General features: G+C 24.7%; 1 protein-coding gene across 18 annotated transcripts in view; it reads right to left on the bottom strand.

Moving 5' to 3' along the window:
- LOC124950445 (TLD domain-containing protein 2) overlaps positions 1-24,066 on the bottom strand; it is a 230,844-nt gene that overhangs the window by 55,812 nt on the left and 150,966 nt on the right. For 12 of the 18 annotated variants that reach the window (XM_047497151.1, XM_047497148.1, XM_047497147.1 and 9 more), the window contains 3 exons: positions 13,446-13,514; positions 11,861-11,967; positions 2,393-2,481 (listed from right to left, as the gene is read on the bottom strand). In XM_047497151.1, the coding sequence (XP_047353107.1) occupies positions 2,393-2,481; positions 11,861-11,967; positions 13,446-13,514 (265 nt within the window). Of the gene's footprint in view, positions 1-2,392; positions 2,482-3,600; positions 4,212-5,794; positions 5,994-11,860; positions 11,968-13,445; positions 13,515-24,066 lie in introns of those variants that run through there. The other 6 variants (XM_047497155.1, XM_047497149.1, XM_047497142.1 and 3 more) reach the window with 4 other exon arrangements.

Below are 24,066 nucleotides of genomic sequence, written 5' to 3'. Positions count from 1 at the left end.
TTCGATTTTTCTTTGTTCTATAATATTACAAATAAGGTAATCGATCTATTTCAGGTTTCCAACCATCAAATATTGTTTCCATTTGAGGAATCTTGATCTCCGAGAATTTAGGTTATATTCTCCGAATTTTGAATTCCACTCGATTGGTAATACGCAGAAGCAAAACAATGATGAACTCTCTTTTTCAATGACCTCACGAAATTACTCTTTTGTTATACACGTATGTGTACATATGCATACACATACATACAGATCATATACACATAAATACCAGAGAGAAAGAGAGAGAGAGAGAGAGAGAGAGAGAGAGAGAGAGACACGCACATAACAGTCCAGTAGTACTTCGACCTATCGAAATAGCTCGTATAACATAAAATGTGTATCAAAATGACAGGTAGCTTTTCTGCGTAACTCACCAAAGGAATATATTATTCAATTAAGAATTCAAATAAGAATCTTTAAGTATGGTAAATATCTACATATATAATATATACACGTATATACACGTTTATCTACTATAAAAAGTGTTGGATTTTTAATTTGAGTACTAAAATTAAGTTAGTAATATAACCTATAAATATAACCTATAGTAACATAACCTATAACCTATAAATGTTAACAAACTTTTCCGTTTTCAGTCGATTTATATGCGTATTCATGATTTCTAACGTTCATGATAATAATTAAATTATATGTTTTGTATTAGTTGTAATGTATAATGTATGTGTTCGTGTATGTGTGCGTGTATGTGTGAATATATATATATATATATATATATATATATATATATATATATATATATATATATATATATAAGAATTATCCATTATCACACTTGAGCATCCACTGTTTTGTTTTGTTAGGAATATATCTTGATCCGAATTGTAATTGATCCAAAATGTCATATTATTTTCAAGTTCAAGAATTATAGCAGGAGGATAAAATAAAGATTATTACTTCATCCGCAATCTTTAGTAAATAATTTAGTATATATTCTTCATTTTCCTCTAACCTAATTTTCTCAACTAAAAAACTTTGTGGATAAGATCTTGAACTTGGCAAAGTCCACAAAACCGGTAATTTAGATTGCCTCATTGCTAACAAATCTAATTTTGGATTTAACTACAATCTCATCCAAGACACTCTGAATAGTAGACAAACTTTTAGAACCATGAGTAATTTCTTTTGTCAATGTTATCGACTCATCATGATATAAGCTTACTTTGTTCATTAATCATCTAATTACTGAGAGCTGTAAAATTGATCTTTAGCTTTTCATAATTTTTCCTTGCTGATCTAAAAAAAGACACACCATTTCAGAGCCCTAAAATAAGAATTGACCATCACTGAATAAGGGTGAAAATATCTAGCAATATGTTTTGTCACATCATTCATTTCATATTTTCTCATCATAAACTTTTAGTTTTAACACAATCTAATTAAGGGATTTATAAATCAGCCTGTCCTAGATAATTCACAGCATCTGGATATTTCAGAGTATAAGAAAGATGAGTTAAGAATTCATCGGTTATGTTTTCCTTTACCTCTTGAGAATTTGCTAACATAAATGGTGAGATCTTTTAGAATGGTGATGATAGATTCGACAATGCATCGGCATTAAATTATGCCACTTCAATCGTGGGTGCAAGGATTTTGATTCCAAAGAAATCAAAGATTCTAATAATACATCTCTTGGAATGTAATCTTTAAATGCTCCATGCGACAACTGTCATAATATTATTTAGAGCTACTGTTTCTTTTTTAGTTATGGTACTTATTTTGTATGGTACTTGTTTTGTTATTTGGCACTAGTTTGTATTTAGTTATGGTTAGCTATTATCATTAGATCAGAGTATCGTTTCTTTTTAGAGAGAAGCTGATATTTATGTGACATGATGAAAGTTATCCATCCAAATATATTATCATCCTTTTAATGATATTTATTTACTTTCTTAAAAACAAAAAAAAATATATATATATATTTTTAAATGTAGAAAATTTAAATTAAATTTTCTTAATTTAACATTAACAATTTTCAATAATTGATTAATAATTTTTGTGTTAATTTTTAAATCTCTTATGATTTTAAAACGTTGACTCGATATTTCGATTATACGTTTAACGAGAATCGTACGATGAAGAATATGCAGGAGCGTGAATAAAACTATAAGAAAAGTTCACGACTGCAGAACAAAGGTTAGGATAATTCTCCTTGGCTTCTAATCGGACGATCGACGATGCGGAGCGTACGATTGATTCAATAACGAGGAAATGTGTCTTATGATTTTGTATTTTATAAATTATTCGATTGTGTGTTTATGTATATAAAAGAAAAAAGGAAGAAACAAGTAAAATACAACAAAATAAAATAAATATAAAATAAAAAACTCACCGTATAGGCGATAGTGTTGTTAGGTTGAGAAATGCGACCATGCTTTTTTTCCTGCGACGTAGAACCATCTTTGCTTTCATTATCGGAATCTGAAATATATATAAAAAAAATAAATTATTATTATTATTATTATTATTATTATTATTATTATTAATATTATTATTATCATTATTAATATTAATAATATTATTATTATTATTACTATTATTATTATTATTATCATTATCATCATCATCATAATCATTGTGTTATATTTTCGCACATATTTGAAATAAATTACCTGGATGAAACTATTCAATGTTTTTATTTTACAATAAACTTTTAATTTTTTTGTATAAAATGATAAAAAGAAAAAAAAAATATATGTATATATAAATATCAAGAAAAAACAAATTCTTTCTTTCGTATAGAATTATTAAAAATCATCGTTCATTTTAAAAGGAAAATTATTGTAGATATAATAAACGAGCGAACGTTTAAAATCAACAACACGTGATTTTCCGAGTGTTACTACTGATCTTGATAAACAATTGACGGTTGCTTTTAACGATCATCAATTCGATCGCCTTCATTGTTCTCTTTCATTTGATGTATTTTTTGTCACGTGTTGAACGATATATATATATATATATATATACTCGTATAAAACAATCCAAGAAATTGTGCGACGACAGGGGTTCGTAGAAATAATACGTATTTAACGAAATAACTGTAATTTTGCTTACATATGTATATATAAAATTATTTACAGACTGTTGAATATATCGATATAAAATACGCATCGTAAATGATCGAACAAATATATTCATAAATCATTTCATTATTGTTTCATTTACCTTTTCTTTTTGCTTTTTTTCTTTTTCTCTTTTCAAATTCAAAATGAATGGATTTGTATGCGGCCACTATTGCTTTTTTCTTTTTACTTTTTTTTTTTTTTTTTTTATTTTTCCTTTCTTTTCTCTTTCAATTTCGTAACAAGATTTATAAACGGATCGACAAATGATACAAAACAAAACGATTCAATCTAACAAACGCGCGTATTACTATGAGAACTTAAAAGAAGAACTTAAAAGAGAAAAAAGAAAAAAAGAACGAAAAAAGAAAATATAAAAAAAGAAAAACGTTAATATCTAAGCGATATGTAATGATTTAGAGAAGAACGAGATATCTTTTTTTTTTTTTATTTTTTTTTAGCATCCTCTGCATACCTGCAATAGAAGGAGAGTACTGAAGTGTTCGCAAATGAAGCTCTGGATCTCCTTCAACGACGTAGTAGACGACATAATCTCCAATTTGTTTTTCATAAATACGAACATTATTCGGCAAGTAATCCTTAGATTCATCAGAATTTAACATTTTTGTATTTTTGCAATTCTTCCTTATCGAAAAAACGCAACACGATACGAAACGACGTTACATGGATTAATAGATTTCTTTTATTCTTATTTTTCTTCTTCTTTCTAATTATTATTATTTTCAAGAATTTAATTTTGTTTCGTTAACGAATCACACATTAATAATCACGCACAAAAAAAAAATACAAAGAGAGAAAAAAAGAAAAAGAAAAAAGTACAAGGAACACTTGAAATAATATTGAACAAATTCATTGAAGTTTATAACACTTACATCAACCTAACCTTTTTTTTTTTTTTTTTTAATTTATCCATTTGAACTAACCTCGGAAGCTATCAATGAAAATGAATTTTTTTGAATGCCGCTAATTAAATTTTCTTTCTTTTTTTTTTTTTTTTTTTCTTATTTCACTAATCAGGTAATGTTTCGCCGGAGAATATATAGGAATTTATTTGCGATAGAAACGACTGATGTGTACACACACACACACACACACACACAAACACATATGTATATATATATATATATATATATATATATACATACCACATAGGTTAATATCGACGCGACAAGTCTAACAGATAAAAAAGAAATCAAACAAAAGAAGGAAAAAATCTCGCGGCTAACTGTCAACGTCGAAATAAAAATATGGTAAGTGTGTGTGTGTGTGTGTGTATGTATATATATATACATATATATATATATATACACAATCCATTAAATATAACATATATACACACGTATATATGTTATATTCAATGGATTAAAGATTCGTATTTAAAAAATAAACGAACTTAGACAAATTCGTAGCCGATAGAAGAATATTTTGTTATGACAAGTTGACAGGGAGATTGATAATTTTGAGGAAAAAAAAAGAAAGAGAAAGAAAAAAAGAAAAAAGAATTATAAAGATTATCTTTATTAATGGATATTAATGAAAATTTGGTAAACGTGAAATAATTCAAACGAATTCAATGATCGTCGCGTAAAAAAAAAATTAAGCGCTCTTGTCAGACGACAACGAAGAGAACGAAGAAATAAGAAAAAGGAAAAAAGAAAGAAAGGGTTGAGAAAAAAAAGAAAAGAAAGAGAATTTATAAACGTTAAACGTGAACAAAAGAAAGGAAAAAAAAAAAAAGAAGAAAAAAAGGAAAGAAAAAGGATCAATTAGGATAAAATTATACTCGTCATTCTCAATCGTTGTCAAATGCGATATCATTATACGATACTCGTTCGTAAGAGAAAAATAATTGTATAGTTCATACATCTCGATACGTTTTTTAATAACGCGGAATAATGGAGAGAGGATAGCAAAGGGGTGGGAGGAAAACTATACGAAAAAAAAAAATCGAAAAAGGCTAAATTGTACCTGGCTGGCTCGATCATAGTAAAAACAACGAACCAATTTCTACTTATGTTCGCTCCCAGGAAAGTAAAAAAAGAAAAAAAGAAAAAAAAAAAAAAGAATAACAAAAGAAAAAAGAAAAATAAACGAGAAAGAACATTCGCGATATTCTCTTTTGCGCATATTCTTTAATTATTATTACTTTTTTTTTTCTTTTTCATTTTCTTTCTATCTAAACGCGTTTAGTAATGAAAAAAGATAAACTATTCTCGTAACTCGAACGTATAGAGAGAGAGAGAGAGAGAGAGAGAGAGAGAGAGAGAGAGAGAGAGAGAGAGAGAGAGAGATGTGAGAAGTGAGATGCGTTAAAGCCTACTTCTCACGTGACGACTAGTCGAAGGACAATTTGATTCGTTGAAAAGAGAAACTTATCGTCTATTGGCTCTCTCACGAAATCGTATATAAAGCCGATAAAACTTGTTTCTTTGTATTTATCGTAAGATTTGTGTTAGATTAGATATAAGAAAGATAATGTATTATGCTTTGCTTCCTCATACTTCTTCCTTATTATTTATTTCTTTATTCTTTTCTCTCTCTCTCTCTCTCTCTCTCTCTCTCTCTATCTTTCTCTCTCTCACACACACACTCTCTCTCTCTCTCTCTCTCTCTCTTTCTCTTTTCGAAGAAACATTTAAGGCTCGTACCGCATTCTCCACTCTTTGATTTTTGAAGTCACATAATCGCGATTGTTAATAACGAAACAAGAATGAAAATGTATGCGAATCGAAAGTCAACGTATGTAACAACGACGACGACGATAACGACACAACACGACACGACGACGACGACGCAACTATAATGACAATACACTCATGCGACTATCTCGAGCGTTCGCCAATGACTGACGTTCGTTACTCTTGAAGCGGCCATATTTAATATGTTACCACGTCATAGAAGGTGCGATGAGTTAATTTAGTGTATTATTATTATTATTATTATTATTATTATTATTATTATTATTATATATTATTATTATTATTATTATTATTATAATCATTATCATCATTAATAATAGTAGTAGTAGTAATAGTAGTAATTTATTTTTTATTTTTCTTCTTCTTCTTCTTAACGTCTTACAGATAAACATTTGCATTGCTTAGTATGACGAATTTGAGATGGTAAGGTTTATTAAGTCTTCGCGCGAACATATCGTGTTTCTTTGTATCTGTGTATCTGTACGTACTATTGTTGATGATTATATGTAATACGATTATATGTAATAAGAATCGGATCAGAATTGAAATTATTCATAAGAATGCATTTGAGACGGAAATATATATGTATGTGTGCGTGTATATATATATATATATATATATATATATATGCGTTTGTTTAACTACATGCGTCATCAATTTGTTATTTTTTTATTTTTATCAAATGATTTAAGTATTCTTTCATTCATATAATATCATTCATATAAGAATATACATTATTTTATAAGAACGATCGAATAAATATTAATTTCGTTTTAAAATCGACGGAATACACACACACACACACACATATATATATATAAATTTTTGTTAGAATTGTCATGAAAACTTTAACACGTATTTTTGTCTTTTTATTTTAGTTTTCATTTTTTTTTTTCTGTAAATGTTTCAAATAAAGTAAGAATATTAATTAGACAGAGTTTCCATATCACAGTCGAAATTTTTTATCAAAGTTAAGATTTATGTTCTCGTTTATATCGATGTCGCTTATCAAAGGAACGATTTGAAAAAAAAGATTAATAGGAACATTTTTAAATTTAAAGTATAAACGTGTATTTATATACGTATGTACTAAGTATTGATAATATAAAGTGCTAACTTAAGAAAGTATCATTAACGTTCCAACGAAATATAATTGTAAATGAGATCATCTAAAAATTTTTTTTTTTAAAATAAAAGTTATATATGTATGTATATACGTATGTATACATATATATATATATATATATATATATATATATGCATATATACAGGATATACGTTCCTATGTACAAGAAAGATTAGTTAGTTTTAGTCGACTACAAAGTGTACGTAAACAATTTTTTTTTACTTGTGATCTTTTCGAATTATAAAAGTTAACATATATTTTTTCTTTACATTATTTTTCTTCATATTTATATAGTAATGATTATTTTCAATCAAAATCATATATATATATATATATATATATATATATGAATCATTCAAATATATTACTTATATAATTTACAGATATATAAATTAATATAACATAACTTCAATAATATAAAATAATTCCAAGTATCAAAATCATATATACCAAAAAAAATAAATTGATAGTATGTGTCATTTATCAGATAATCGATATCTTAAGTGCAAAAAGTAATTAGTATTTTATATGTAACTTTGAAAAAACAATCGTCGGACTACATAATATTTTGAAATCAATTATGTCGTACATGATCATTGACTTTGACAAAGACGTTCACTTGTATACTTGATTTGTAAATAATGTATTTCTATATAACACGGAGTAGGTATTACAGTGAAATATGAATTTGTTGATCATTCGTTAAGATGCCAGTTATCTTGCAAATCGTACATAGTAAACAATTTTTTACTAGATATCAATTTGATATCAGCGTTTAATTACTGTTACATAAGTATGTAAAAAAGAAATTATAGATAAAAAAATTATAAAAAAAAAAAAAAAAAAAAAAAAAGAAAAGAAAAAATAAAAAAAAAAGAAAAAAGAAGAAAAAAAAAAAGAAAAAAAAAATTAAAAGGAAAATAAAATGTTTACAAGCGCATTGTAGAGATGCCGATTTGGAGAAGTCCACATTTTGTTTTAATAAACTCTCATATAACCAATCGGTAACGTGATATTTGCTGACGAATATTTATAAATGGACACCCTATGTATATATATATATACTTCAGGGAAAACATATAAAGTCGTATAAAGTAAGAATTCTTTTCTTTTTCTTTTATCTTTCTTTCTTTCTTTTTTTTTTTTTTTATTGGCCACATTCTCCATGATGATGTAATCTAATAAATGTAGACCTATTTAGAAATATAAAAGCCACTTTGTGCCGATTAGTCAATTATAGGTGTACCACGCCTACGTAATACGTCTGATTGACGTTTGAGAAACAAAATTAAATATAAGAATAACAAAATAAATAAAAAAAAAAAAATAAATAAATAAATAAAATGACAATAAAAAACTAAATAAATAAAAAGAAAACGAACATAATCTTAAATACGACCTTAAAGACCTTAGATGATAATTTTGTTTTCAATTAATTCGATTGCAATTATTCAATCGTAATTATTCGAATGTAAAGTCTTACGTTGAAATTGATATATACATTTTTAATGGGTTTAATAAATTCGATAAAACACGATTAAAAACGATCAAATTCAAACATCGAAAATTTGTTATCGTCGTGCGAATAATGTAATATAAGTACTTATATTTTCATTCAAGTTCGTCGCGTGATCGTTACGACTTACGATAAATTGAACAATACGTCCTAATTAAGCGTTTTTCGTTTCAGTAATAATTTGTATGACACATGCGCATGCGCATTGAATGAACGGAATTTGTAACAATTATTTATTAAATGTCAATTATGTATTCTTCTTCTCGATCATACAAATTTAATCTATTTATTTTATTATTGTATTTTATTATTATGTAATTTAATTTGTTTATTTTATTTTATTTTCTTTTATTTTAATCTTTATAGAAATCTGATGAAACAGTATTTGTAATGATTTTTTGGATAAAGACAATGTTGATAAGTAAATATGTGTGAAAAATATTACGTGTTTTTTAATAAAAGTGAAAAATAAATAATACGTTTACTCTTTCATTATATATTATTTTTATACGTGGATTATTAATTATTATTATGTATATATATTTTATTATTTTATATAATCTATATATATGTAATATTTTAATAAATATAATTACTGTTTTTATATAAACAATTACTATATTCACATTATTATTATTATAATATATATATATATATATATATATATACATATATAAAATATATATATATATATATATCTATTATCTATACTTGTAGATAATTTGTATACATGATACATATATAAAAATAGTAAGATAAATATTATATTATTTGTATACACACATATATATATATATATATACATAGATTATGCAAAAAATAATATAATAGCAAAATATTTTCTTTCGTTTAATTATTCATCTTTTTCATTCAAATTTTGTCGTTAACTCAGAGATGATTAAATTAATAAAATTTTTCCGTGTAAAATCTAATGGTCTAAATTTTAACAAATTTGATATAAATCAAATCGTAAGAAATAAATCAAGATTCTAGCATACCTCAGCGATCGTTCTTTGCGATTGATGACAAACGTTAGGTATTAGAAGATATATCTAACATTACGTTACTGTGACATCAAGTTATTATGGTAATCGTTATCGATAATTAATTACTCGTTAAAATATGTCGACATTAGCGTCATATGTATAACATTTCTATCGAATATATAACGTATCTTCTAATCTTATCTAATATTAGAAAGAATCATTGATGATCATTATTTTATTTTATTAAAATGTTTAAACGTCGAATCATTGTCGCATGTAAATGTAAAATAAATAAAAATTTCATTCGAGTGATATTCAGATTTCTAAAAGATTTTGAAAATTTTCTTTTATGAAAACGAAATCGAATAAAATTTTGATTGAATGCTTCTTTTTATATTATCAACGATACTTTTTCAAACGAGTTTAACGATGTTTCCTATACAACAATGATCGAATATTTTTATTTCTTTTTTTTTTTTTTTTTTTTTTTTTTTTATATCAATCACGATCGACATAAAACGAATGAATTATTAGGTTGGAAACTATGAAACGGCCGTTTTTTGTTTAGTTTTTTATTTTCATTCAACGCCCGTTTCATAATTTCCAACCTAATATAACGAATGATTTATATCAATTGTTTTTTGTATAAAAGATTTCGTATAAAAGAACATTGTCTTGCACATAAAAGCGAATAAAATTCGCGTTTATTTTTCCCATTTTTCTTTTTCTTTTTTCCTCAGTATAATTTCAACGAACGTTCAACAATGTTTCAAGATAATGTCGGATAAAACCATGAACAATGAAGAATAAGTTGGCAAGACTCAACTTGGCCGATTTCGTAAATCTTTCGTTTTATTGGGTCAATTGCACGATTCTCGTTGCAAGCACACACACACACACACATATATATATATATATTAATATATATAGATAGATAGATACGTGTTGCACTTACATACTTATGATTTCCTATGCGTTTTTACGTGGTATAAATAATATAATTATATGAAAATAAAAATCGTATGAATATACGGGAGTGGATATAACGATCTATACACATTATATATATATATATATATATATATATATATATATGTTGTATGTGTATAAATACAAACACACACACACAAATCGTTTAATCAAATGGAATAATCGCGATATCCCGATAGAAAGGAGCATGGCGTCCGTGCTACTTTAAGAAAGTAAGTCAATGTAATTCGTTGGATCTGTAAGGTTGTATAGCCGTTAAATAGCCGTGATCTCGAGACCTTCGTTTTAGTCTTGATATCTCGTTACAAGGGCAACCTCTAATTCATTTTTTAATCGTTACCTTCTAATTCAACGTTGATGCTTCCGTCTTTTCATAGAGACTTTTTAATGTGAAGTAATTTGAATACTATTTAAAACATATCGATTATCATATATTTCGACATTTTTGACTTAATTTTCGATTTTTAAAACCGTTCAACTATAAAAAAAAATCCGATATATAGATTCTAAATATAGATATAGTTTTAGATATAAAGATCTAATACATATATATATATATATATATGTATATATGTATATATGGATATTTTTTTATGTATACATCTTCTTAATATATTAAAACAAGTTTCACAATTTTATGTTCAAAAATATTTAAATTAAAATGCGAAAGAAAACATTCTTTCGGTTTAATCGAATATTTAGTTTTTTTTTTACAAAACACTTAGTATTTTTTGTTTGTTCGTTAATTAGATATTTTAATGGATTATCTTCTAAAAACTTATTGAATAAATATTGATCTGAAGTTAATAATTAACGAACTAATTGATTTCGTTTTTTATAAATCGTGTCTCATATTAGTAATGATGATATTAATAAATAAAATAAAATGGGCTTATTTTTTTAGACGTTGTTTTAGTTTAATAATAAAAAATAATAATAATAATAATAATAATAATAATAATAATGAAGAAAGATTAATGAGGATAATTATTTTTTTGATTAAAAATAATTTGAAAGAATTTGAATAAAATATATTCTAATTATTGTAATAGATTTTTTTTCCTAAACTATAATGTTAAAGAGAAATATTTTAAATTTGAATAGATAAATAATTATCGATATTATATCAATTATTTATTAATTTATAGATAAGTAAATAAATTAATTATTAATTTAATAGACATAATTTTTGTTGAAAATATCGATATTTAATTATTGATCAAGTCATATTAAACAGTATCAAAATTAATGTAATAATAATATGACTCATAAATTGAATTAATGAACGAATAAAAAAAATTATTCATAAGTACGTTTAATTTTATTTTGAAGATTGATTTGATTTAAGATTGATCGATCGATACGTCAATCGATACAAATTAAAATCAAAGTCTCACCTTTTGATAGCTTGTCGACGGATTCGAATCTTCCTTCGACCTTGTTCCTCAAAGTATCCAAATCGAATGGCGCTGTGAATCCGTGATCCACGCTACGGCTTTTACTCCTGTAAAGATTTCAACGACAAATATATTAGATAAGAATAATCATTTTAATTATTATAGAATTTAGAAGAGACATTAACACAAATATATTGCCCCATATCGTCGTTGAAAGAAGCTTCGAACGTTGGAAGAAATATTTAAATGACTGATCAAAAACGTTCGTTTCTTTTTTTTTTTTTTTTTTTTTTTTTTTTTTTGGTATTCTTTTTTATTTTATTGCTTTTATCTTCTACGCAGGAATCATTAGATATATAAACGACAATGAATATCTAGCTGTAAATCTAACATATAAGATGCAGCTTGACATGCACTATTTTTTATATGCTATGTATATATGCAAATACGTATATCTGTGTGACTTTATCTGTGTGTGATGTATAAATGGCGTCGTCATAGATAATAACAAGAAAAAGGAAAAATAATAATTTCAAAAATAAAAGAGACTCTAGAAAGGATTTCTTCTTTTTCTTTTTATTTTTTACACAAAATCTCCATTTTAAAATTAAAGAGATCGATAATCAATCGTATAATTTATTCTCAATTAGGATTAGAAATGCGTAATTTATTAATTTAAAGAAAACATTTTTTATATGTTTCTTTTTTATTGTTTTCGAATAAATAAATGATAATTAGCGAAAAAAATTAAAAACACCAAAATGACTAGCGTGGAATTAAAAAAAATTTTTTCAAAATTTTATATTGATGAGAAAAAAGAAAGGTAAAAGAAAAAGAAAGAAATCAATTCGTTTTCGAACGATGACACGATGTTTCGCTCAATGGACAAAAATCCAAAATTCCAAGTATAAAATTTGAAAAGATCTTTAGATCGTGGAAATATTAGTAACGAAAAGTAAATAATTCGTAATATTATTTATCTATAATTTTTATTAAATATATTAATTTGTTGTTTAAATTGAAGCGTATAATTTAATGCAATAATTGATGCAATTTTTTCAATATAATTTTATTGAACATAGTTTCAATATGAATTCTTTTAATTTAAAAAAATTTTTTTAAATTTAAAAAATTTTTTTTATTTTTCTATTTTTTTTTTTTTTAATATAAAATTTATATAAACTTGGAAGTGTCATTTAAAACAAAAAAGTATTAAAAAATATTCATGATTATTTTTCTTTGTTTTTAATACTAATTTTGGATACATCGAATTATTTGTTAATGTCAAATTTATTTGTCCGAATTTCCATTTTTTTGTCGTTTTGATAATTTTATTTTAATATTTTTCTTTCATTCTTTTTTTTTTTTTTTTTTTTTTTTTTTTTTTTTTGATGCAACAAATAAACGTAACTTCTTTCATGTTTTGACATTTGCGAACTACGCAATATGTAATTAATTATGAAAATAAATAAATAAATAAATAAACTAACGAATTGTAATGCTTTTTTTCTTTTGCTCACGAATATCTATTAATGCGAAACACTGTGGATCGATGAAAGCTCTTGTTACGATGTTACATACGTACCTGGTGTAAGTCCCTATAAGACTCTCCGTAGATCTCGAATGTGTGACATCTTGGGACATTCGCCTGGACCTGATGTGTAACAAACAATCCAAAACAAGGCCAATAAGAATACATGCAGTCTACATGCAGTGGAGCTTAAAAAATGATAAGATTAAAAATGATAGAGCAAAAATTGAGAAAAGAGAGAAAAGGAAATAAAAGAAAGTTAAAATAAGACAAACAAAAATTGAAATAAAAATAAATTAACGAAAAGAAAAGAAAAGAAAAGAAAAGAAAAAAGAAAACGAATATAAGAATATAATAAAATCTAATAAAAGGATTTAAATAAGATATAAAAATGAAAAAATGAACAAAAATAATGATGAAAAACAATATTTTATTCGGAGAATCGATCCCTTTTCTTTTTTTTCTTTTTTTTATTAAATAATAATAATAATTTATAATAATAAAAAAAAAATATATATATATATACAGTTTCTTTTATTAATAATAATTATAATATCAATAATAATAACAATGGGAAGAACAATTTTTTCACAAATTATGTAAAAGACATTACACAAATATGGACTATCGTTCTCTGCAGCGAGAAAGGATTAGAAATAAAAAAAAAATAAATAAAAGAAAAAGAAAAAGAGCAAAAAACAAAAATTCAAAAATAACAATAAACATTTCAAAAAACACAAAGGCATAGGCTTCAAAAAGCGTGCGGCGTTCTTGAAATCGTTATTGCGCAAAGAACAATCGATATGCAAAATAAAATTTTGCGGGTGGCGCGGGTATGAGGAAGGCGAGAAGAGAAAAGAAAGCATGTTTTAAAAAATTATCAAATAAATTATCCGTATTTCTGTTATTTCTTTCTTTCTTTCTTTTTTTTTTTTTTCTTTTTTTTTTTGTAAACAATAACCGTAACTTTTCTATTTTTTTTATTTCTTTTCCTCTCCTTTTTTTTTCTTTGAAATAACGTAGAAAAAAGTATCTAAATTATTTCGTAATAATATTATATTATTTGGTCATATGTATCCAATATAATTATTTTCTATATTTTACGAGTAAAATTATTTGCGAATAAATAAAACAAATAAATAAGTAAATAAATAAACAAATAAAATAATACTATGTAATATTTTTTCTCATCACCGTTTCATTTATTACATGTTTTCGTCGGATAAATATTGTGAAAAAATATGTAATTCTTCAGGTTTTTTTCTTTTTTTGTTTCTTTTTGTTGATTTCGTTTCGTTTCTTTTCTTTTTTTTTTTTTTTTTTTTTTTTTTTTTTTTTCTTTTAACGGTTGAACGCAACGAAACGTTTCTTTCGGCAGATTAATTATCTTCCGGTAGGAAGTGAAAAGCGTTTATCGTGAATGCATTCTCCAACATTCACCCCACCTTAACCATCATCACAACAACTCCCACTCCCACTCGTTCAACTCCATTTTCACCATAGCGCTTTTGTTTGCCACATTGAATGTGTCAAGGAGAATTTACGATTGTCGAAAGATAATTCGTCATTTTTTTATTTCACCCCCCCTCCCCTTCCGCCCCCTCCCCCCATCAAACATTGAAAATCTATTAATTTATCATATCTTACTAATTCTTTTGTTCTAAACAGAATGTTTATAATATGTTAGAAATAAAATATGATGGTGTATGAAGAATCTATTAAAGATTTTAATCGTAGTTGAGAACAAAGTCACGATAGATTCGAAATGCCCATTCTAATTAAGAATAATAATCCCATGAAGTTTTTTTAATGAAAAAATTATTTCAAAAAATTGTTTTACACAAATCGTTACATACAAGCTTATTCGAAATACAATATTATAAAAGTTAACAGTCCTTAGATCTATTTGAATACAATCCTTGACTCTTTGAACGTAAACGCGTATTAATTGTAACACATTAAATTTTCCAATCAATATGCGTAATAATTAATTGTACGCATTGTACGTAACAATTATAACACATGAAAATAAAGGAATATAAAAAAAGAAAAAAACTTTAACTGTTCTTTTAATTGATTTATTATATGAGGTTGATCAATATAAGAGATATAGGAATTTTCAATAAAAAAGAAAAAAAAAAAAAAAAAAATACTAGTATTATTTATTTACGTCTGAAATATTAGAAAATATTTCACTGAACAAATTTCTTTCTATAGCGTTGATTTTATTTAGTTTTATTTAGATATAAAATACTCCATATTTTCAATAAAAAATATTCTATACTGTTATTTATTTATTATACATTCATTCATTCATTCATACATTCGTTCATTCATTCATACATGCATACATATTATATATACGCACGTACATATACATACATAGATGTATGCACATATCATCTGTAACATTGCACTTTCTCTAGCGATTGTGTAATAACTCTATTGAAATGTTAATAATATTGTTACGACCAATTCAAAGAAATATAATTGTATGTATTTCATGTGACAATTAGAAAACAAAAAAAAATAATAATAATAATAATAATAAAAAAAAAAAAAAGGAATTAATTGTTCCTTTAGAAAATATAATGTATAAGTTGATCAATACGAGTGATGTAGTTAGAATTTTACTAGTATTGTTCATTTAGATATAAAATATTAGAAAATGTTCCATTAAACAAAATTTTCTCTATAACTTTATTTTTATTTAGATATAAAATACTAAAGATATAAAACATTAAAAATAAACAATTTAAAAATTGCGCAATTATATTTATTGTTCAATAAAATGAAGTCATAGAAATTTATTTTTCATCATTTTATCATTTTATAAAAATGTTTACATTGTATATAAAAGTTATCGCCGTCGATAAGGGAGAAAAAAAAAGGAAATAAAGTAAATTACAGATTTCGTTCTTACCGATTCAAACAATAGATAAATAAGGAGAGAATGTTAAAAGAGGAAAACATTAAAAAGTGTTAGTCAAGCTAATTGAAACGGAATAAGTTTACATTTTTATGCTTGGAAGGACGAATGAGAACTCGAAAATCTTTAAGAGATGTGTGTTACGTAGATAAAAATAGGTAAACGATTGGCAATTTGCCATTACTATGAGTAACCTGTTCGTGCAGCACGAGACTTTCGAAATCGCATAAACGCACATACGCGTAATACATAAATATATATACATATAATACATAGATACTATATGTATGTATGTATATATGTACGTATGTATGTATGTATGTATGTATGTATGTATGTATGTTGTATGCATTTATGTACATATTTATGAAGAGAGGAAATGACTACCGTGAAGATGTTTCCCTCGATTAAAGCAACTAAGAAGTTCTTTGTGCATCCAAGCAAAACAGGTGCTCGGTTTACTCTTATATATGAAAGATTATTTCTAACTAAATTAATTCATTATTTATGACGACATTGATATTTCGTCAGTTTCGTATCATTCGATATACGACTTCGTTCTTATAAATGAATTTTTGTTATCCTTCTTTTTTTTCTTTTTTATTTTATTTCTATTTCATTTTTATTTCATTTTATTTTCTTTTATTCTTTTTTTTCTTTTTTTTGATAATTATATTCCTTATCAGAACCGAGAGTACGATTTTATTGGAGGGTCGAATTCACCGCGTTTCAATTTCACTCGAATCAAATCAATTTCGATTCGAATTAACAAGATATTCCATGGATTTTTTTTCGATTTAAACTTTTTCTTCTTCTTTTTTCTTTTTTTTTTTTCTTTTTTTTTTTTTTTAATTTTTCATTCCAACGTATACCAATCGTTTGTAGTATAGCGAGAATAATAAAATAATAAAATATCGACGATAGAAATGAATAAAATTTTTATACATATACATAGTTGTATATACATATCAGTGTATATGTCGATACATATATACGTATTGATACAAATTTTACTTGTTATACTATAATAATCAATAAAAAATAAAATAAATAAATTATATGGAAAGTATACATATATATATATATATATATATATATATATATATATATATATATATATATACATATATACATATACATGTTATTTATTTATTTATCTTTCTTTTTATTTTTATTTTTATTTTTATTTTATATATACGTACATACATACATACATACAGAATTTTCGATTTAAATCAATCCCTATCGAATATCTGTGAAACAAAAAAAAAAAAAAAAAAAGAAAAAAAGGAAAGAAAAAAGAGATACATTGGGAAATAAAAGTTGAATGGTTTCGACGTGCACGTAACACGAAATAAATTATTTTTTTTTTTTTTTCTATTTCGATCAACGTATAGAAGATATCAAGGTCAATTTTATTTTATCAAATTAATTTATATATATTTTTTGATTGGATCGTCATTACGTTTTTAATAATACCTATATACAATACACATATACAATATTAATGATTAATGTATATACCATAGGTATATACGAGATGTACATTCGTACATATATAAAAAAAAAAAAAAGTTTCAATAATTCGACGAACGAGATAAAAATTCGATTTATAAGATAAAATATCGATTCGATTCGTGTCCTCGTAGATAAATGAATTTTAATTGATCGCCATTAAAACGCGAATATCTGCACAATTCGTTTACTTCGTTCGAAAATTCAAGGGATAAAGTGAAATACATTTTAGATTGCAAATTACGATCGCTAATTAATTAATTAATTAATTAATTAATTAAATAATTAATTAATTACTTTCGTAACACTAAGACCGCACAATTTACAATTCGAAAGAGGAAATTCTACGGTATACTGTTAAGAACTTTTTATTATGGCCGATCGATCGATTCTCAGCCAAGTTATGTATCTTGTAATTAAAGCTGCACCGCGAAGAGAATAATCGTTTCTTTTGTTAGTTGGAAAAGAAAACTGGAGAAAGTAATATAAATTACTATGTCGTAATTACGTAGAACCAGATGATTTTATAAAAATGAAATTTCTTTCTCTCTTTTTTTTTTTTTTCTAAAGAAAATAGAAAAAAAAGAAAAAACAAAAAAAAAAAAAAAAGAGAAAAGAAAAAAGAAAAAATGAATTGGGTTTAATCAAAAGATTAAATAACAATGCGCAGGTACTTATCCGTTACGGTGATTTTTTAATGGACTTTTTTTTTCAAACGATTTTTTAAAAATAAATATTATCGAATCAACATTTCCTAGAAATAACATTCATTTTCTTTCTTTATCGTTCGTGTTAGATTTTTTTCTTTTTTCTCTTTTTTCTTCTTCTTTTTTTTTTTTTTTTTTTTTTTTTTCAGAAAATAAGAGTTTCAATCAAACGAAAGATAACAGTCCTTAAGGGTTAAATAAAAAGGTTAAATAAAAGGATTATAAGGTTAAAGGTTAAATAGTCATATATTAATATACACTTTGACGATTTTATCAAAAAGAGAGAAGGATAATTTTTATGATGTGTCTTCTTTTTTTTTTTTTGAGCATGTAATTTATTTTATTAATAAAAAATGATTAAATGTATTTATAGCGACGATATACTTCGAGAAATATTTATCGACGAAAGAGTTCTAAGAAATCGTCCTACTGGAATTAAGCGGAGTCGTATTATTAAAAACGAAAAACAATAAACGAAAAGATCTTAAAGGACATTAAAAAATTAAACAAAACAAAAAAAGTCAATTCTTCACTACGCTGATTTTTAATGTTTTCATTGAATAAAAGAAATATCGATCGATTAAATTTACAATTAAACGATTCCGATTGGTTTTTAATAATTTAAAAAAAAAAAGACAAAAAAAAAAAAGACAAAAAAGAAAGATAAAAAAGAAAAGAATAATTATGTTCCACAAAAATCAAATTTTTTTTCGAACGACCACGATAATGATACGAGAAAATGATCGTGCCAAATTTCATTCAAATCGTTTTCGTAGATTTCAAAATATCATTGGCACCGATTTGAAAGACGATCGTTTTAAGAAAACAATGTTTAAAGTTTAAAGTAAATATTATGCCGAGAATTCGACAAATTTGTCGTATTTTCTGAGAATATTCTTAACGTATAAAACTATCGAATGAAAATATTTAAAGAAGAAAAAAAGATCGATTTCTTTTTTTAATTTATATTTGTAGATGTACGTAACTCGTTGAGGTGTTTTTGGCTGTTTTCTTAATTCTTTTTTCTTTTTTTTTGGCTTCTTTCAACACCGTAGGAATTTTTAAATTACATGCCTTTTTTTATTCCTTGCATTTCGCCCGCAACCTTAACCCAAAACCTTAACACTATAGCGGCTAACTTATTACGGCGTCCGTAATTTGTCTTAATCTTCAAGTTTCATTTTAAAGATAGGCATGTTAATATATCAAGTCGATTTGATTTCATTGTGAAAAGAAAAAAGCACAAAAAAAAAAAAATTGTACGTGATTGATGAAAACTAAGATTAGTTCATAGTTGAATCAGCAGGAAAAGAAAAAAGTGTGCTAATAACATATATTAGTTCCCTATCATTGCGATCATTTTGATATCATGTTGCGAGATGGTGTTATTATTGATGTTATATAAAAAAAAAAGAGAGAAAAGAAAAGAGTAAAAAAAGAAAAACGACAAAATAATTCTTCCAATGTCATTCATTCGTTCATTTTTCGATTTTTCGATCAACAACAGCATGATACAAGAAACATACAATAACAGATAGAAATAAAAGAAAAAAGAAAAATTTGTAATAAATTAAGAAATTATTAAAATAAATTAATAAAGCAATTAATTAAAATAACAATTATTTTTTTTTTTTACTTTATAATATGTTATTGTGATCTTTGCGATAAGAGAAGCAATCAGTGTAAAAAAAAAAAAAAAAAAAAAAGAAAAAAATCAGATAAAAAAAAACAAATAAAAGAAACAAAAAAAAAAATATATAATTTAGTACTACAAACGGTACAAAATAAAAAATGAGCCCAATTTTTTAAAATTTCTTTTTCCTTTTTTTTTTTTTAATTAATTAATTAAAACTACTACTAATTTATTTGCATAACTTTACTTTCGTAATTTATATCCTAGACGCAATATTATTCTAAATGGAGAAACGTATTAAAGAAGCAAAAAAAAAAGAAAAAAGAAAAAAAATGGAGGTAAGAGATAGATCGTGAAAATGGTTTTTTTACTTCAACCGACAACGTGTCACTTACGTTGATGAGATGAGATTACAAAAAAAAAAAAAAAAAAAAAAAAAAAAAAAAAAAAAAGAAAATAACAAAGAAATAAAAAAGAAACGAAAGAAATATTTGCAATAAAAAAATTATTCCGTTAAGGCACCATTATCATTTTTAATTTTATTATATATTATATAAAAGTATTTTAAGTCAAAACAAAAAGAAAAGCGAAAAATAAAAAAACAGAAGAGAATAGAAAGTTTTAAGATTACAAACAGTATAAAACGGGATGAATTCATTTTTTTTTGTTTCATAATATATATATATATATATATATATATATATATATATATATATATATATATATTTATTTTTTTTTTAATTAAAACCACATCCAATTGCGATTTAACATTGTCAAACAAAATTATTGTTACAATGCAAATCCCAGACAAGATATTCTCTTGTAAAAAAAAGAATAGCAAAAAGGACAGAAGAGGATTAAAGGAGATAAAAAAAGAAGAAAGAACTAAAAAAAAAAAAAAAAGAAAAAAGATAGGGGTAAGAGGTGGGTGGGTGGGTTGGTGTGTGTGTATGTGTGTGTGTGCGCGCGTGCATGCGAGGAGATGCAGTATGGGGAAAGGGGGAAAGAGGGAAGGTTGAATGCGTAACGCGTTTTCTTTTACGTCGTAGACGATAAGCGTAGGACGAAGGCGAATCAATAAGCTCCGTTTCACGAGCAAGTGCTTTATCTTGTCTCGATGGATATAAATAATAAGACCGATGCGCGTTGCCAATCTATGAATTTCCCCATCCAATAAAAACATCGACACTTTTCTTACGAGTAACTTTAACGCAATTTTTAATGATTTATATGGGGAATGATCGACATAAAAATTTCTAGATTTCGATCGATAGTTTTCTCTCTCTCTCTCTCTCTCTCTCTCTCTCTCACTCTCTGTCTTTTCTCTTTATTTCAAATTTTCATTTTTCTGTTAATTTTTTTCTTAATTTTGTTGTCATTTTTGTATTTTCCTTCATTTCCCATTTTTACTTTTTTCTTTTATTTTCTTTACCATTTTTTTTTCTGCCTTTCTTTTTATTTTTTATTTTTTTTCCTTTTTTTTTCTTTTTTTATTTATTTTCTTATTTTTTACGAACGATCGTTTTGGTCAAGCAAAACAACAGAAGACGGTGCAGTGCCGAATTTACAACGAGCAACGTTACGGATATTTACGCTGAATGATTTAGTAATGCGTCTGCAGTTACTGCAGTGTCATGGCGATTTGTTACCTCCGACGTAAGTACTTAGTTACTTACGTGTTCAATTTCGACATCGATTTTCTATGTAGGCAGATAAAGTAGACTCACTAACATATGAATTAATGAAAAATAGTAAACGTAAATGATGAAACGTGAGACGTATGTCTTTGGATGAAATAATTTTTTCTTTCTTGTTTTCTCTTCCTTTCTTCTTTTTTATAATCATTTAATATTTATTAGCATGAAATTAACATTTTAATTTTTTCGATATTATATATATATATATATATATATATATATATTTCTTTTTAAGAAAGTATATTTTTGAATAATAATGAAAACGTATTTTAAATAATAAAATGTTCGAAAGAGAGAAAATTTGAATATGTAAATGTACGGATAATGAAAATTGAATAATTTTTTTATAATAATGGTATTTTACTGTTCTATTTTTTTTAACGTTTTTTGTTGTCGACGACACACGACATCGTATCTTTCACGTTTCTTTATGATTTCTTTTTTATATGATAACGAATTATGATGATTCGTGTGCCCGAACAAACGTGTTCGATTTTTACATCAATTTTGCATATCAATTATTTTTGCACTAAAATATAAATTAATAAAAATTTGAAAACGTAAATGATAAAACGTGAGATGTAAGCATTTAGATAAGATAAATTTTTTGTTTGTTTTATAATTATATAATTAATGCAAAATTAATGTTTTAATTTTGTCATATATATATATATATATATATGATAAAATTAAATAAATAAATAAATAAATAAATATATATATATATATGACAAAATTAAATGCATATATATATATATATTCAAAAACGTATTTTCTTAAAAAACGTTGTATGTGTACATATATATATATATATATATATATATATATATATATATATATATATATATATATATATATATATACACACAATGTTTTATAAGAAAATATGTTTTTGATAATAATAACGAAAACGTATTTTAAATAATAAAATGTTCGAAAGAGAGATAATTTAAATATGCAAATGTACGGACAATGAAAGTTCTATATGTTCTTTTTTTTTTTTTTTTATAATAATGATTTTATTGCTTTTTCCTTTCTCTCTCTATTTTGCTTTCTCTTTCTCTTTCCTTTTGTAATAATATGGTTTCGTTTGCTCGAATAAACTTAATCTATTTCGATATCAATTTTACGCGTAGGTAAAACAGATAAATTAATGAAAAATAGGAGACGTGAATGATGAAATATGAGACGTGAATGATGAAATATGAGACGTAATTATTTGGATGATATAATTTTTTTCCCTTTTATTTTTATAATCATTTAATTAGCACGAAATTCATGTTTTAAATTTATCGATTTTATATATATATATATATATATATATATATATGTACACATACAACGTTTTTTAAGAAAATACGTTTTTGAATAGTAATGGAAACGTATTTTGAATAATAAAATATTCGAAAGAGAGACAATTTAAATATGTAAATTAACAGGTAATGGAAGTTCTATATTATTTTAAAATAATAGCTTCGCCATTTTCTTTTTTCCATTTCTTTCTTAATTGTAATAATAGTTTTACATATTACAAACAATAGTTTTTTTTTCTTTCAGCTTATTTGCTTCTTCTTTTTTTTTTTTTTTTTTTTGTAATAAGCATTCCATTGAATTTACGATTTGCGCTCCTGCACTTTCACTTTGGTCTCATCTTATGTTTTTTTAAATAATCATCGATTCGATTTAATAATAATAATAACAATAACGATAATAATAATAATAACAATAATTAATAATAATAATAATATAGATAAATATAATGTTTTCCCGAAATGGATATACGTCCTCGTCAAATGTAGAAGGTTAAATTAAAAATTCTCTCAGCGTGCAATGGTAAATGCTAGAGAATTAATTATAAATAACTCGGTATGATAATATATCACGATGGATAGGAGGGGATAAAAAAAAAAAAAAAAAAAGAAAAATATCGCATTAAATTCGCTTACGATATTAATATGATAATTTCTATATTTTATGTTTTAACCCAATCCGATATGATCTCTACCTCAATACATTTCTTTTATTTATTTCTTCTTCTTTTTTCCTTCTTTCTTTTAATACTTATTATGTGGATAATAATGCGATTTAATTATGATTTTTTTCTTTAATTATGATTATACGAAGAGTTAAAGAAAAATAAAGAGAATTAAGAAAGAAAAAAATAAATATATTATTATGATATAATGAATAAAAT

Source organism: Vespa velutina, chromosome 7 (assembly GCF_912470025.1).
Source record: "Vespa velutina chromosome 7, iVesVel2.1, whole genome shotgun sequence".
NCBI classification, from domain to species: Eukaryota; Metazoa; Arthropoda; class Insecta; order Hymenoptera; family Vespidae; genus Vespa; species Vespa velutina.
The sequence above is the reverse complement of the archived record's forward strand: the minus strand, read 5'-3'. Positions and strand labels throughout refer to the sequence as shown.